The following is a 15,515-nucleotide window of genomic DNA, read 5'->3' on the forward strand; positions in this document are numbered from 1 at the left end:
ATGTCCTAACATGTACTTCCTGCAATTCTCTCTTGAACTCCAGAAGCACAAGGAGTTCAAAACCAGGACCCAGTTCACATACTTCCAACCCCTGTAACTTGTGTGCCACCCAGTGCTAAATCCATATGCTAATTTTCACCTCTCCCACCCCAACCCTTGCATGATGGCAACTCCATCACCCAATCATGAAATGACATAACTTCTGCCTTAGTTATCTTCTGACAGCGCTCCAGATGTTGTTGTATTGTAATGAGGAATGCTAGGAGCTGTATTCCATTGATTTCTGGGGGCTTCTTGCCTTAAAATCAGCTGTAAAACACCACAGCACATTGAAAAAGAAAAAGAAAGAGAGGCTGTCCCTCTCAATCTGCCTGATCTTTGCTCACTGGCACAGGAAACAAAACTGCCATTTAGAAAGCTCAAAGCAACAACATGTCCAGGCTGGCTTGAAACTGTTGCAACTGGGGGAAAGTATTTCAGAAAATAAGTGTTTGCTCATGCCAATCATCAATTATCACCAAAGGTCAAATTCTCTTCAAGGCTATTCCTGTGTACCTGTTCTTTGCCAGGGGATATGTATGTCAGAACACAGTCACTGAATCGCTTCTTCCAGTGGTCACAGATTCAGTGGTACTGAAGTTGGCACAATCAGGTAGCAAACAGTTGGAGTCAGTGAGTTTCGCAAAATGGTCCTAGGATCCTTCTTGCTCTGTGATTCTAAGAAATAAGGCACGGGAATGATGCAACATCCAACTGAATGGGATGGGGAGTGGGAAAATAAAATGGTCAACTGTTAACACAGTTGGGCTTCTGCTTACCAGTGCAACACCATGGGAAATCCACTGCTCTTGTTTGCCAATGCCTTAACTAAAATGCTAATTTCTTGGTTATAAATTCATTCCAGGTCAGAAACAGACTAAAATCAATGTTTATTTGTTTTTGTTTTTTGTTTTTTAAAAAACACATGCATTCAGCCACAGTTTTCTGCAGCAACTGATTTTCATTATTATTATTATTATTATTATTATTATTATTATCATTATTAAACAGAGCTCTTGTGGTGAACACTAAAATGTGTGGTTTCCAGAGATCTCAGCATGTACAGGCTTAGAAGTCAAGAAAGAACCACTGAAATAACATCCTTTTGGCCTTGTGCCTTAGGTAAGTAGGGCAAGCAAACCTCTTTATCTGGAGAAAGTAGCATTCAAAACCATAAGATTTTAATGGAATGTAAGCAGACTTCTGAAGATTGTTCATATCAGTTTTGTATACATGGCCTGGTATTGTAGGAATGTTAAAAGCTCTAACTTTTCTTTTTTTAAAAAACAACTTTCAGACTCTCATAAAGTTGGAGAAGACAAAAGTTGGCATATTATTGGCAAGTCTCAACTAAATTGGAACAATTCAATCAATTATTCAATAGTGCATCAATACATAGGTAAATTTCATTGATTCTATGGGTTTACTTAAATCAAAGTCAGCAACAAAATTTAGACATAGGCGCGTTACAGAGCGCCCAAAAACGGCGCTCTGCCAGCACCGCTGGTTGCTATGTCTGGGAACCGCAGCGGACAAACCGTGTGATTCCCGGACGGAAGAAAAAGAAGCTGCAAAAAACAGCTTCTTTTTGGGGCCTGGAAGTGGCACCACGAGTCACTAGTTGCGCACTTGTGGCGTTGCTTCCACTGCGTGATGTGTGGATACTAGGCGTCCGCAACGTCAAGATGGCGGTGCCCGTGTAGAATGGGCGCCATCATTTTGTATGCACCGAGCGCATACTAGGGTTAGGGGGCGTCCAGAAAGGATGCCCCTTTCTAACCCTAGTACGCATTTGGTGAGTACTTTTGGCCCGTGTGGAACGGGCCATAGGCTCTACAGAGAGTGGCCCAAAAGGCCAACCTGTGGGCGAAGTTGGGGCACAGCATCCTAACAACGCATGCCCTGACTCTGCCCCCAGGGTGCCATGATGCTGTGCACTGCTCCAGTTGGTGTGCGGCATCACGGCACACCTCTGGTGCTGTGTCCAGATGAAGGGGCACCATACAGCCATGCCGCCTTGGCTATGGTGCACTTTGGAGGGGACAAAGAGGAGCCAATTTTGTGCCCTCCAAAGGCTGGATCAGGGCTGCAGCAGACCTGAACTGGCTAGGAAAGGGGCGGTGTCCTACTGCTCCTTAGGGGTGGTCTGTAGAGCCCCATTGTCAATGTGCTTGCACGCAGATCGCAAACCGAAATAGGGACCTCCAATACATTGTCTTCTCCCTGAACCAATCTCATTTATTTGATTTATATTACTTTTCTCACAAAACTAAGGCTCAAGGCTGCACACAACAGGATTTTAAACAACTAGATACAAATAAAAAACCTAAATAAAAATATTAAAACAGAATTAACCAAATTAAGTACTAGTGACCATTTAAAAGCAGATCAGTAAAAAAACAACCATGCATCCATAAAAACTCTTGAGTATTATTTTTGCTTATTTACAGGGTGATAAAGAATGAAAACATGAAAAATTCACATAAAACCAAGAAACGAGGGGGGGGGGGCAAGCAAACTATCAAATTTAAGTGCAGCATGAAGATAAAAAGAAACAGAATTTTAAATGCTATTAAAAGCCTGACTGCATAGGAGTCATTGTTACTGACTGAAGCAGAAATAGGCAAAGAGTGGCCCTTCAAATGTTGCTTGGCTGCCAATTCCAGCAGCTTTAGCCAGCATAGCCAATAGTATGAAATGCTAGAAACTGAACTCCAACAACATCTGAAGGCCTGCATGTCTCACCGCCCTGGTGTAAAGCAAATGAAGAAAGTGGCCAATCTAACTTCCCTCGGGTGCAAGTTTCAACATCAAGATGCTACACTCCAAAAAGACTCCAAAGTAACAATGTCACCTTCAAAGAAGCTCTGCCTTGAACACCCACCAACTTTGCTTCTCTTGGTGGTGGAATATCAAACCAGAACTTGGAAAAGTTATTTTAGTGGACTTTGTTGTTGTTTACTGTCCTTGAGTTGACTCTGACTCATGGCAACTGTGTGAACAAAACACTTACAAGACTCCTGTCCTTTACTGCTTTGCTTAGGTCCTGTAAATTCAGACCTGTGACCTCCATGATTAAGTCTATCTGTCTGGCATATGGTCTTCCTCTCTTTCTACTACCCTCTACTTTTCCTAGCAATATTGTCTTTTCTAATGAGTCATGCCTTCTCATGATGTGGCCAAAGTACTACAGCCTGAATTTGATCAACTTGGGTTCCAGGGAGAGTTCAGGCTTGATCTGTTCTAGGACCCATTGGTTTTTCTTTTTGGTTGCCCACAATATCCTCAGCACTCTTCTGCAGCACCACATCTCAAAAGAGTTAAAGCTCTTCCTCTCTGCTTTCTTCACTGTCCAGCTCGCGTATGCATACATGGTGATGGGAATAAAATGGCTTAGAAGAGTCTTACTTTAGTGTCATATTGAAGTAGGTTTAGTTGATTTTTTTAATCAACTGGCAACCAAACATGGGACAATATTTTTTCAGAGACTCAAGACAGTTTCAGAAGCCTAAATACTCTAAAGGCACCAGATCCCATCTGATCATGAAAGCTAAGCAGAGTCAGTATTTGAATGGGAGACTGCCAACAAATACTAGGTGCTGGCGGCTATATTTCAGAGGAAGGAACTGGCAAAACCACTTCTGAGTATTTCTTGCCTATAAAATTCACGGGGTCACAAGCTGACAGGCAACTTGAACGTACATATGCACACACAATACAGTTTCAACAGAGTATTAGATGTGTAGACAGTGGTTGCCATTTTATTTTTCTGGGACATATGTCTCTGCTTGATGAAGAAGGCTATGGAATTCAAAAGGAGACACACTCCTACCCTCAACTTCACTTGTTCCAAGGGAACTTTTTGTTATGTGTGCTTTGTCACCTCTGAGGCAACTTTAATCCATCGTTCTGCTCCAATCATTTTCAAGGCATCCTACTATAAAAGATAAAAACAACTAAATTGTACTTCTCTTCAAAAGAAAGCAGGAGATAGCAAATGGCAGGTATTATGCCTGTCAACTAAATCCCTGCCTTCACAAATACAAACAAACTGGAGGTCAAGAACCTCTGCAGCAATGAACTTGTGTGTGCAAGTCAGTTATCACCAAGGGCATTTTCTCTGTCTACAAATAAAGAATGAGCGTTTGTTTCTACAACTTACTGCCTGTTCCTATACTAGAGGCGTGCATTTGCAGTTAACTTTAACAAATGCTGAAAACAGCTGCAGAAACTTTACAAAATACCACACACACACACAAACACACACACCCTGAACAAAAAAAATCCCATTTTTAAAAAAAGGTAAGGCAGGGGAGTAATTATGATGATTTTCAGTTTCTCTTGTGAGATGACACAGATCTATCCCTGTGGTATATTTCTCTGTTCTGTGGGACAGACAAAGTTATGATTTCCTTAGCATTTTGTCACAGGATCTAGTAAAATAAGCATGAGAACATTGTCAAACTTTACTTACCACACAATCTCCAAGTCAAATAAGAGCACTATGTAGGTAGAGAGTTTATCTAGGCAACCTTGTCACTCAATTTCAATCAATCCTTGAAATCAGAATTACACAATCTTTAATCTCTGTGAGTTTGAAGGGAAGCTTCTTTGCATTCATTAACCTTTTATTTTCTTGACTCTCACACTAAGAACTTACATTTGGAAACTGAACGCTCTCTATCTCTTAGGGACTTTTGTACGTGTCACCAGACCTGCGGCCATATATACATGTGTCTGGTTAACCCCAAGGAGAACCTGAACAGGGCTGTTTATAACATGGTCTCTCTGAGGCATGTCATTTATAGGGTCGCCATGAATTGAAGCTGAACTGATAACATAAGAAAAATAAAGGGCCCCCAAAGGGCCCCCAAAACTGGCTCAGTTCTGAGTAAACTTGTTAATAATAATACTGAAAAGCTAAGACCACCCATGTTCTTACTTGGAAATAAATGTCATCCATTGGCATGGGACTTGGCTTGGGGTGACCACATGCAGAACAAGACAGAACCTGTCATGTAAACTATGCTTGCAAGAGTTCCTTTTTCTACACAAATATTGAAGATACAGGACTCATGCCCTCTTTGCATCTGGCCACCCCATTTTTGTTGTGTGCCTTCAAGTTGTTTCCAACTTCTTGAGACCCTAAGGCAAACTATCATGGGGTTTTCTTAGCGAGATTTGTTCAGCCAGTGAGAAAGCCCTGTCTCGTGTTTCCACTGACTGTACCTGTGAAGATAAGGGGACTTAAAGAAGGGCCTCTCCTGCAGATCTCAGAGTCTAGGCAGGTTCATAGTGGGAGACAGTCTGGACCTAAGCCACATAGGGCTTTATATAAACCAGTGATTATGAATTGTGCCTAGAAACAGACTGGCAGGCAGTGCAGTTGTTGTATCAGAGTAACTTTTTCATACTCTGGTTCTAGCTAATACTCTTTCATTTTCCATCTTTTTTAAAAAAAAAAACTTGTGCAGTTATGGGAAGTGCAGATACAAACTTATGAAAACAGCCTGAACTTAGTGCAGCTGGAGACAGAGTGCTCCTGATATTAGGAGTATGTGGAGGGGGGGGGGGAGTAACCAAACAGTTTGCTTTGTGGCTTTATCTAAACACCTCCCCAGAAAGTCCTGACCTGACCTGCTGTTTGCTGTTCAGAACAGATGAGGTGGCAAAGTTCTAGTAGTTGAAAAAATGGGGGAGTGACTCCCTTATAACCTACAAAATGTCACATGTGGCAGGGTGGGGAAAAGAGGTAGAGGCATGTCTGAAGGATCTGAACCTTTTTTTAAAAAACCAAATAAACTCTCTTTCCTTATTTTTACAAAGCCCCTAATCCTGTTTTTCTAGATCCACTTGCAAAATGCTGCTGGAGGCTACTGAGCCAGTCAGAAATTACAGTGAAGGTGTATGCTTAGCTGCTTGCCCTGTTCAGATGTTGTTTTGTGTTTTCAAGTTGACTCTGACTTATGGTGACATAGGGTTTTCCTTTAGGATTTGATCAGAGGGGGAGTGCCACTGCCTTCTTCTGAGTCTGCAATAGTGTGACTTGTCTTGGTTACCCAGTGGGTTTCCATGTCTGAGTGAGGATTCGAATCCTGGTTGCCCTGAGTCAAAGGGCGGCTGGAGAAGATGGGCAGGAAAAAGCAGCTCCATCACGTGTTATCTGACAGTGGGTTGAAATCCAGTTGTCTCTGTCACCTGCACAGAAGGCGGCCCAAACACCCACAGCTTGTCCACACTGTACAGCCTCAACCCACACTGTGCAATTTGTTTTGCCACCTGCCCATCATGTACACACACTATCACACAAACACACCACCAGCTACCTCCTCAACATGTGGCGTCAATCTGCATGGCATGGTTATTTTTTGGAAGCCTCACCATGCATGTGCACCATTGCACAAACACACTCCCCGAGACCTCCAACTACCTCCTTCTTCCTGTCCAGATGCCATTTCTTTGAACACCCACCCATATGATCAGCTACACAGTCACATGTTCAATGCACTGCCTGCACAGTGCATTGGTGCATCAATGTGCCCAGTGGCAAACCACAAGCATGGGGGCCTTCCATACATGCCCCCTTCACCCCCCCCCCCCGGACTATCTGGTTTGTGTATGTTGTAATTACATCCCTGCCTTATTGGAAAGCAGGTTTTTGCTCTGTTGCAGTCTCATACCCACACCAGTCCGTTTATATACCAGTGTGAAGATGTGCATTTTCCACCTTGAGTCAGAGTATCCCAGCTTCTTTTTGCTCCAGTTTTTAGCACATTTCACTTCCCAACCGCTTTTGCCTCATGCGTCATCTAAACACCTTACCTTCAAAGCAGTTGGAAGCTGCTTTATTTTGCCAGTGCAGACTACCCTATAGTCCAAAGATTCAAACCACTAAACAACGCTGGCTGAACCTCTTCAGATAGACTCCAGACCTCCACAGGCTCACAATCTCACACATAGCAATTATACTCGTGACAAAACACTGCTCATTAAATTTCAAGACACTTATTTTTTTGGGGGGAAAACTGTACTATGTGTGTCTTGTTCTTGCAAATTCCACTTCTTGGCAAAGTTATCTTTACTATTTGCAGAATCCCTAAGCCAGAATAGCTCCTGGCCATGCTGACTTGCAAATTCTGGGACATATAGTCCCCAAAATGTACTATTTCTAGATTCTATAAATTTCTACCTCACATTGTCATATTTATAGAACTAAACTAAATTTGTTACAAACACATACCACGTTCCCCCATGTTTTTGTTATTTAACCTTCTTTAAAATATGTTTAATAGCTGGGAGCAGAGTTTTAGAAGGGTGGAGACATTTGACTCGTTCCTTCTTTTGGCACAAAGTAATTGGAAGCCACTCTGGTGCAGTGGTTTGAGTGCTGCACTACGACTTTAGAGACCAGGGTTCAAATCCCCAACCAACTATGAAAACTGACAGGGTGGCCTTGAGCAAGTCACACTTTCCAGCCTCAGTGGATGCCAATGGCAAAACCCCTCTGAAGAACCTTGCCAAGAAAACCCAGGGATAGGTTTGTCTTAGGGTTGCCATAAGTCAATATTCCTTGCATATGACAACTCTATGAAACTGATGGGGTCACCATAAGTTAACAGGCAATTTGAAGGCACATACATATCCCCACAAATAAATACATTAAGACTTGCACCCTGAAATGAGCCCAGAAGCAGGGCTGACTAAAGGCATTTTGCTTCCAGAGGACAAATTAACATCTCCTCCCTCCTATGTACACAACTGGACACATGTACAGTTCTATTATCAAACAGAGGGGAAGCATTCAAGGGCTCAGAAAAAATAAGACGCTTCTACTGCTGTCCCTCCAGAACTTGCCATATGAGGCAACTTCTTCCCACTTCCTTCTGGTAGGGCTGGCCCTGACTAGAAACTGTGTTGAATGTTTTTGTGTAGTTTGGACATGCACAGCATACTGGTCTTCAACTGTATGGAACAGCAACCACATCCTGGGATCAGGGTCTAACATTACTATCATTATATGAATCATCATCATCATCATCACTCACCTTCGCTCCAGCAGAAGTCAGGCCAGTTAACTACCGTACCAGAATATAAGCCCAAGCTGTGCAGACCTAAGTCTAAAAGCTGGAAACTCAGAAAGCACAAGTAAAGTTACAGGGTTGACCCCAAACATCTTGCTGCCTGAAGCAGAATAGCAAATTGCACCCTCTCCCCTACCTGGCAGGGGGAAAAAATCCTCTGTCATAATAAATTAAATACTGTAATTTGCTGCGCTTCTATGACATCCAAACTGTGCTGCCTGAAGCAACTGAAAGAAGAGCTAGAACTCCTACACCAGCATTATTACAACCCATTCCCAATCCCAAATAGCTCTGATTCGCACAGCAAAATCCACTCTGGCTGCAACTGCAATGCACATTTCCTCCTCAACAAGACCCACTTGATTTATGTTTTTTACTTGTGAGTAAACATGCATAACAGCCACTTGCACCTCTCCTGAAGTTACACTTCTTCATGCTGAAAAGCAAGAGCAGAGTTTCCACAATGGACACCATAAAACCCATATGGTCGTCTGAAAAACCACAGCAAACAAGTGGCAAGAAACGTATGAGGAGCCATAATCTTGGGAGCTACACATATGTTTCAGTCAGAGATCATGTATTCCCATACTACCTATCAACCCAAAGGCTTCCAAGTCCATCCAGGACACCTGGGCCAAAGGCCTAGATCCAGTTGCTAAGCCCCACTAGAGCAGACCCACTGAATTGACAGCTGAATAAACACAGACCAGGGTTTGAATCCCAGCACAGCCATGGAAACTGGCTGGGTGGCCTCTCACCCTCAGAGGATGGCAATGGCAAACCACCTCTCAATAAATTTGCCAAGAAAAGCCCATGGCAGGGTCACCAGAAGTCGGAAACGACTTGAAGGTACACAACAACAACAACAACAACAACAAATATTTGATTATCTGTACTGCCAATTTGGTTTTCTTTTTCATTATGTCTGTGGGTGTGTTTTTTAACTGTATTTTAATATTGTATTTTGGTATTTTATATTATTGAATAGTATATAAATGTTTTATTCTGCAACTGTAAAGTGCCAGGTATATGGATGGTGCTATATAAATAAACAATAATAAGGGTAATACTTAGGAAGAACTTCCTGACAGTAAGAGCTGTTCAACAGTGGAACACACTCCCTTGGAGAGTGGTAGTCTCCTTCGTTTGAGGTTTTTAAACAGAGGGTTGGATGGCCATCTGTTGGGAGAACTTTGTGTGTTTCAGCATGGCAGGGAGTTGGACTGGTTGGCCCTTGGCGTCTCTTCTGACTCTATGATTCCATGAGTCTATTATTCTTCTGCATCAATATCAGTCAACCTCAAGTATAAAAATCAGTTGTCAGTACAGTCCTAAGCATTTTTATTTGGATGTGCAATGCAAGCAAACTATAGGAAAGAGATTCCACCTTAAGATTAGGAAGAACGTCCTGACAGTAAGAGCTGTTTGAGAGTGGAATACACTGCCTTGGAGTGTGGCGGAGTCTCCTTTCTTGGAGATTTTTACACAGAGGCTGGATGGCCTTCTGTCGCAGGGAGTGCTTTGATTGTGGTATTCCTGCATGGCAGGGGGTTGGACTGGGTGACCCTTGAGATTACTTCCAACTTTGATTCTATGGTGAGAGCTGTTCGAAAGTGGTTTTGCTGGCTTGGAGTGTGGTGGAGTCTCCTTCTTTGGAGGTGTTTCAACAAGCGGATGGATGGCCATCTCTTGAGAGTACTTTGAGTATTCCTGCATGGTATGTCTGCATGACTGGGTGGCCCCTGGGTATCTTCTAACTCTAGATGCTATGATTCTATGATCATGATGATAATTTTAAGATTAGAGACCAGGAGGAGCTCTGCCACCTCCCTTTTTATCTCCAAAGACACACCCACAGAAAAACCAAAGCTTTTCTCAGGAGTTGGGACTTGTGTTACCCTCTTCCCTACAAACACACATAGTCTACACAAGCTCATGCTGCCAACTTCTTTCTTTCAGTTAATCTCAAAGGTGCTACAAGATCTACAGACTAACATGTCTATACCTTGGAAAACAAAAACACACAGCCTATGAAACCTCATGCTACTAATTTCTTCCTTTGAGTCAATCTCAAAAGTGCTACAAGATCTCTCTGCATGCCAAATGCATCTGAGGAAGCAGACTTAAGTTTTCCAGAGGTCATGGTGGCAACTTCTTCCTTTCAATCAGCCTGAAAGGTGCTACAAGATCTCTCTACAGACTGATTTTACACTCTGACACAGTCATATCTTTGCATACAAACACACAGTATATGAAACCTCATGTGCCAACTTCTTTCTTTCAGTCAGCCTCAGTCCCTTTGCAGACTGATTTTACATACTGGCATGGTTATACCTTTGAACACAAACGCACACAGTCACTGCCAACTTCTTTCCTTCAGTCTCAAAAAGGGCTACAAGATCCCTTTGCAGACTGATTTTCCAGACTGACACTGCTGTACCTTTGGATACAGGAACACAGTCTATGAAACCTGCCAATTTCTTCCTTTGAGTCAGCCTCAAAAGGTGCTACAAGATCCCTTTTCAGACTGATTTTACATACTGACAGGGCTCTACCTTTAAACAAAAACACAGCCTATGAAACCTCATGCCAGCAATTTCTGTCTTTCAGTTAGTTTCAAAGGTGCTACAAGCTCTCTCTACCTAGCAAATGTATCTCAGGAAGGAGTCCTAAATCTAGTAAAGTTCATGCTGCCAACTTAAGTCTCAAAAGGTGCTACACTGAGATCCCTTTGCAGACTGATTTTCCAGACTGACATGCCTATATACCTTTGAAGGCAAACACACACAGCCTAGGAAAGCTCATGCTGCCAACTTCTGTCTTTCAGTGAAATCTCAAAGGTGCCACAAGATCTCTCTACACACCAGATGTATCTCAGGAATGAGACCTAAGTCTAGTCAAGCGCATGCTGCCAACTTAAGTCTCAAAAGGTGCTCCACTTTGCAGACTTGGTTTTCCAGACTGGCATAGCTGTACTTTGGATACCTGGAACCTCATGCTGCCAACTTCTTTCTTTCAGTGAAGGCTCAAAAGAGGTGCCCCCACCAGATCCCTTCCTTCCTTGCTTGCTTGCTTTCCAGACTTGGAGGCTTACCTTCCAGGAGGACCTCCTTGCCGGCCCTCTTGAGGGCCTGGACGGCCTGGTCGTGGGTGGCGTCGCGGAGGTCGGCGCCGTTGACGGCCAGGATGGCATCGCCCACGTAGAGGGCCTGGGTCTGGTCGGCGGCCAGCCCCTTGAAGATCTTGCTGATCAGGATGGGCATCTTGTTCTCCTTGCCCCCCTTGATGCTGATGCCCAGCCCGCCGGCCTCCTGCTTCTGCACCTGAACGCAGCGCTTCTGGTTGCAGAGGGCGCCCTCGGGGACCTGCTCGGGGAGGTCGGTGAAGGCCGTGCGGACCCCGCTCTCCTCGGGGCTGCCAGGGAGGGGCTCGCTGGCCCCGGAGGGCCCTCCTCGGCTGCCCAGGGCGCCCCCGTTGCTCCTCCCCAGGCCATTGGGCGCCCCTTCCTCGCAGCTCAGCAGCAGCCTCTCCTCGCCCAGGCTCACCAGCACCCGGTGCCACCGCTCCCGCACTAGAACTTCCAAGGGGCCGCTCCACGGATGGCCGCTCCGGGCCCCGCCGACGCCGGACATGGCCATCTCTGGAGCATCGCCCGACAGAAGAGGAGGAGGAGGAGGACCCTCGGGACCAGGGCAGCAGCCCCAGAAGCCGCCCCGACAGCAGCCCAGTCCCCGAAAGACTCCTTGTGCGCCTTCTCTGCCTCACGCGACTTTGGGAGGAGGAAGAGGAGGAGGCCAAGCCCCGAGGAAGGAGGGGAGGAGGAGGCCGGCCGAGGGGAGGAGCGGGGCCCTGGAGCCCAGGAAGGAGGAAGGAGGGACGCCGCGGCAAAGGCGCCCAGCAGACAGAGTTTGCCCAGAGACTTCTTTGGGCGCGCGCCTCCGGAGGGAAAGGGGCCCCTGGAGGACAAGAGAGAGAGAGCTCCTGGGGCTCCTTGGAGACTGACGAAGCCAAGAAGTTGGCGGCATGAGCTTTCCTAGACCTAACTCCGCTTGCTCAGAGCCATTTGGGGGCACTTAAGTCCCCTTCCTCGAATTCATGGTAGAGTTGGATTGGAAGAGAGCCCAAGGGCCATCCAGTCCAACCCCATTCTGCCATGCAGGAACTCTGAATCAAAGCATCCCCGACAGATGGCCATCCAGCCTATGTTTGAAGACCTCTAAGGAAGGAGTGTGTTCCACTGTCGAACAGCCCTTACTGTCAGGAAGTTCCTCCTAATGTTGAGGTGGAATCTCTTTTCCTGCAGCTTGCATCCATTGTTCTGGGTCCTGTCCTCTGGAGCTGCAGAAAACAAGCTTGCTCCCTCCTCAATATGACATCCCTTCAAATATTTAAACATGGCTGTCATATTTATAACCTCTTAACCTTCTCTTCTCCAGACTAAACATCCCCAGCTCCCTAAGTCGTTTCTCATAGGGCTTCATGGTTTCCAGACCCTTCAACATTTTAGTCACCTTCCTTTGGACATGCTCCAGTTTCTCCACATCCTTTTTGAATTGTGGTGCCCAGAACTGGACGTAATATTTCAGGTGAGGTCAGAACAGAGCAGAATAGAGTGGCACTATTACTTCCCTTGATCTAGACACTATATTTCTATTGATACAGCCTAAAATATCATTTGGACTTTTTTGTTTTTTAGTCCCTTTCCTCAGAGGCATTTGGGTGGACTGATGTCGCTTTCCTCAGAGGCATTTGGGTGGACTTAAGTCCCTTTCCTCAGAGGCATTTGGATGGACTTAGGTCCCTTTCCTCAGAGGCATTTGGGTGGACTTAGGTCCCTTTCCTCAGAGGCATTTGGGTGGACTTAAGTCCCTTTCCTCAGAGGCATTTGGATGGAATTAAGTCCCTTTCCTCAGAGGCATTTGGATGGACTTAGGTCCCTTTCCTCAGAGGCATTTGGGTGGACTTAAGTCCCTTTCCTCAGAGGCATTTGGATGGAATTAAGTCCCTTTCCTCAGAGGCATTTGGATGGACTTAGGTCCCTTTCCTCAGAGGCATTTGGGTGGACTGATGTCCCTTTCCTCAGAGGCATTTGGATGGACTTAGGTCCCTTTCCTCAGAGGCATTTGGGTGGACTGATGTCCCTTTCCTCAGAGGCATTTGGATGGACTGATGTCCCTTTCCTCAGAGGCATTTGGATGGACTTAGGTCCCTTTCCTCAGAGGCATTTGGGTGGACTGATGTCCCTTTCCTCAGAGGCATTTGGGTGGACTTAAGTCCCTTTTCTCAGAGGCATTTGGATGGACTTAGGTCCCTTTCCTCAGAGGCATTTGGGTGGACTTAGGTCCCTTTCCTCAGAGGCATTTCGGTGGACTTAAGTCCCTTTCCTCAGAGGCATTTGGATGGAATTAAGTCCCTTTCCTCAGAGGCATTTGGATGGACTTAGGTCCCTTTCCTCAGAGGCATTTGGGTGGACTTAAGTCCCTTTCCTCAGAGGCATTTGGGTGGACTGATGTCCCTTTCCTCAGAGGCATTTGGGTGGACTTAGGTCCCTTTCCTCAGAGGCATTTGGATGGACTTAGGTCCCTTTCCTCAGAGGCATTTGGATGGAATTAAGTCCCTTTCCTCAGAGGCATTTGGATGGACTTAGGTCCCTTTCCTCAGAGGCATTTGGGTGGACTTAAGTCCCTTTCCTCAGAGGCATTTGGATGGAATTAAGTCCCTTTCCTCAGAGGCATTTGGATGGACTTAGGTCCCTTTCCTCAGAGGCATTTGGGTGGACTGATGTCCCTTTCCTCAGATGCATTTGGGTGGACTTAAGTCCCTTTCCTCAGAGGCATTTGGGTGGACTGATGTCCCTTTCCTCAGAGGCATTTGGATGGACTTAGGTCCCTTTCCTCAGAGGCATTTGGGTGGACTGATGTCCCTTTCCTCAGAGGCATTTGGATGGACTGATGTCCCTTTCCTCAGAGGCATTTGGATGGACTTAGGTCCCTTTCCTCAGAGGCATTTGGGTGGACTGATGTCCCTTTCCTCAGAGGCATTTGGGTGGACTTAAGTCCCTTTTCTCAGAGGCATTTGGATGGACTTAGGTCCCTTTCCTCAGAGGCATTTGGGTGGACTTAGGTCCCTTTCCTCAGAGGCATTTCGGTGGACTTAAGTCCCTTTCCTCAGAGGCATTTGGATGGAATTAAGTCCCTTTCCTCAGAGGCATTTGGATGGACTTAGGTCCCTTTCCTCAGAGGCATTTGGGTGGACTTAAGTCCCTTTCCTCAGAGGCATTTGGGTGGACTGATGTCCCTTTCCTCAGAGGCATTTGGGTGGACTTAGGTCCCTTTCCTCAGAGGCATTTGGATGGACTTAGGTCCCTTTCCTCAGAGGCATTTGGATGGAATTAAGTCCCTTTCCTCAGAGGCATTTGGATGGACTTAGGTCCCTTTCCTCAGAGGCATTTGGGTGGACTTAAGTCCCTTTCCTCAGAGGCATTTGGATGGAATTAAGTCCCTTTCCTCAGAGGCATTTGGATGGACTTAGGTCCCTTTCCTCAGAGGCATTTGGGTGGACTGATGTCCCTTTCCTCAGAGGCATTTGGATGGACTTAGGTCCCTTTCCTCAGAGGCATTTGGGTGGACTGATGTCCCTTTCCTCAGAGGCATTTGGATGGACTGATGTCCCTTTCCTCAGAGGCATTTGGATGGACTTAGGTCCCTTTCCTCAGAGGCATTTGGGTGGACTGATGTCCCTTTCCTCAGAGGCATTTGGGTGGACTTAAGTCCCTTTTCTCAGAGGCATTTGGATGGACTTAGGTCCCTTTCCTCAGAGGCATTTGGGTGGACTTAGGTCCCTTTCCTCAGAGGCATTTCGGTGGACTTAAGTCCCTTTCCTCAGAGGCATTTGGATGGAATTAAGTCCCTTTCCTCAGAGGCATTTGGATGGACTTAGGTCCCTTTCCTCAGAGGCATTTGGGTGGACTTAAGTCCCTTTCCTCAGAGGCATTTGGGTGGACTGATGTCCCTTTCCTCAGAGGCATTTGGGTGGACTTAGGTCCCTTTCCTCAGAGGCATTTGGATGGACTTAGGTCCCTTTCCTCAGAGGCATTTGGGTGGACTTAAGTCCCTTTCCTCAGAGGCATTTGGGTGGACTGATGTCTCTTTCCTCAGAGGCATTTGGGTGGACTTAGGTCCCTTTCCTCAGAGGCATTTGGGTGGACTTAAGTCCCTTTCCTCAGAGGCATTTGGATGGAATTAAGTCCCTTTCCTCAGAGGCATTTGGATGGACTTAGGTCCCTTTCCTCAGAGGCATTTGGGTGGACTTAAGTCCCTTTCCTCAGAGGCATTTGGATGGACTGATGTCCCTTTCCTCAGAGGCATTTGGGTGGACTTAGGTCCCTTTCCTCAG

The 15,515-nt window shown here is 45.7% G+C and overlaps 1 protein-coding gene across 1 annotated transcript in view; it reads right to left on the minus strand.

Moving 5' to 3' along the window:
- Positions 1–11,877, minus strand: part of SNTB1 (syntrophin beta 1) — a 143,899-nt gene extending 132,022 nt beyond the window's left edge. The window contains exon 1 of the mRNA XM_089517894.1: positions 11,215–11,877. Coding sequence (XP_089374020.1) covers positions 11,215–11,758 — 544 coding nt within the window. The 5' untranslated portion in view covers positions 11,759–11,877. The remainder of the gene's footprint in view (positions 1–11,214) is intronic.
- Between the last annotated feature and the right edge of the window lie 3,638 nt (positions 11,878–15,515).

The sequence above is a fragment of the Sceloporus occidentalis genome, unplaced genomic scaffold (assembly GCF_023333645.1).
Source record: "Sceloporus occidentalis isolate IW3139 unplaced genomic scaffold, rSceOcc1.0.p SCAF_3, whole genome shotgun sequence".
Classification (NCBI taxonomy): Eukaryota; Metazoa; Chordata; class Lepidosauria; order Squamata; family Phrynosomatidae; genus Sceloporus; species Sceloporus occidentalis.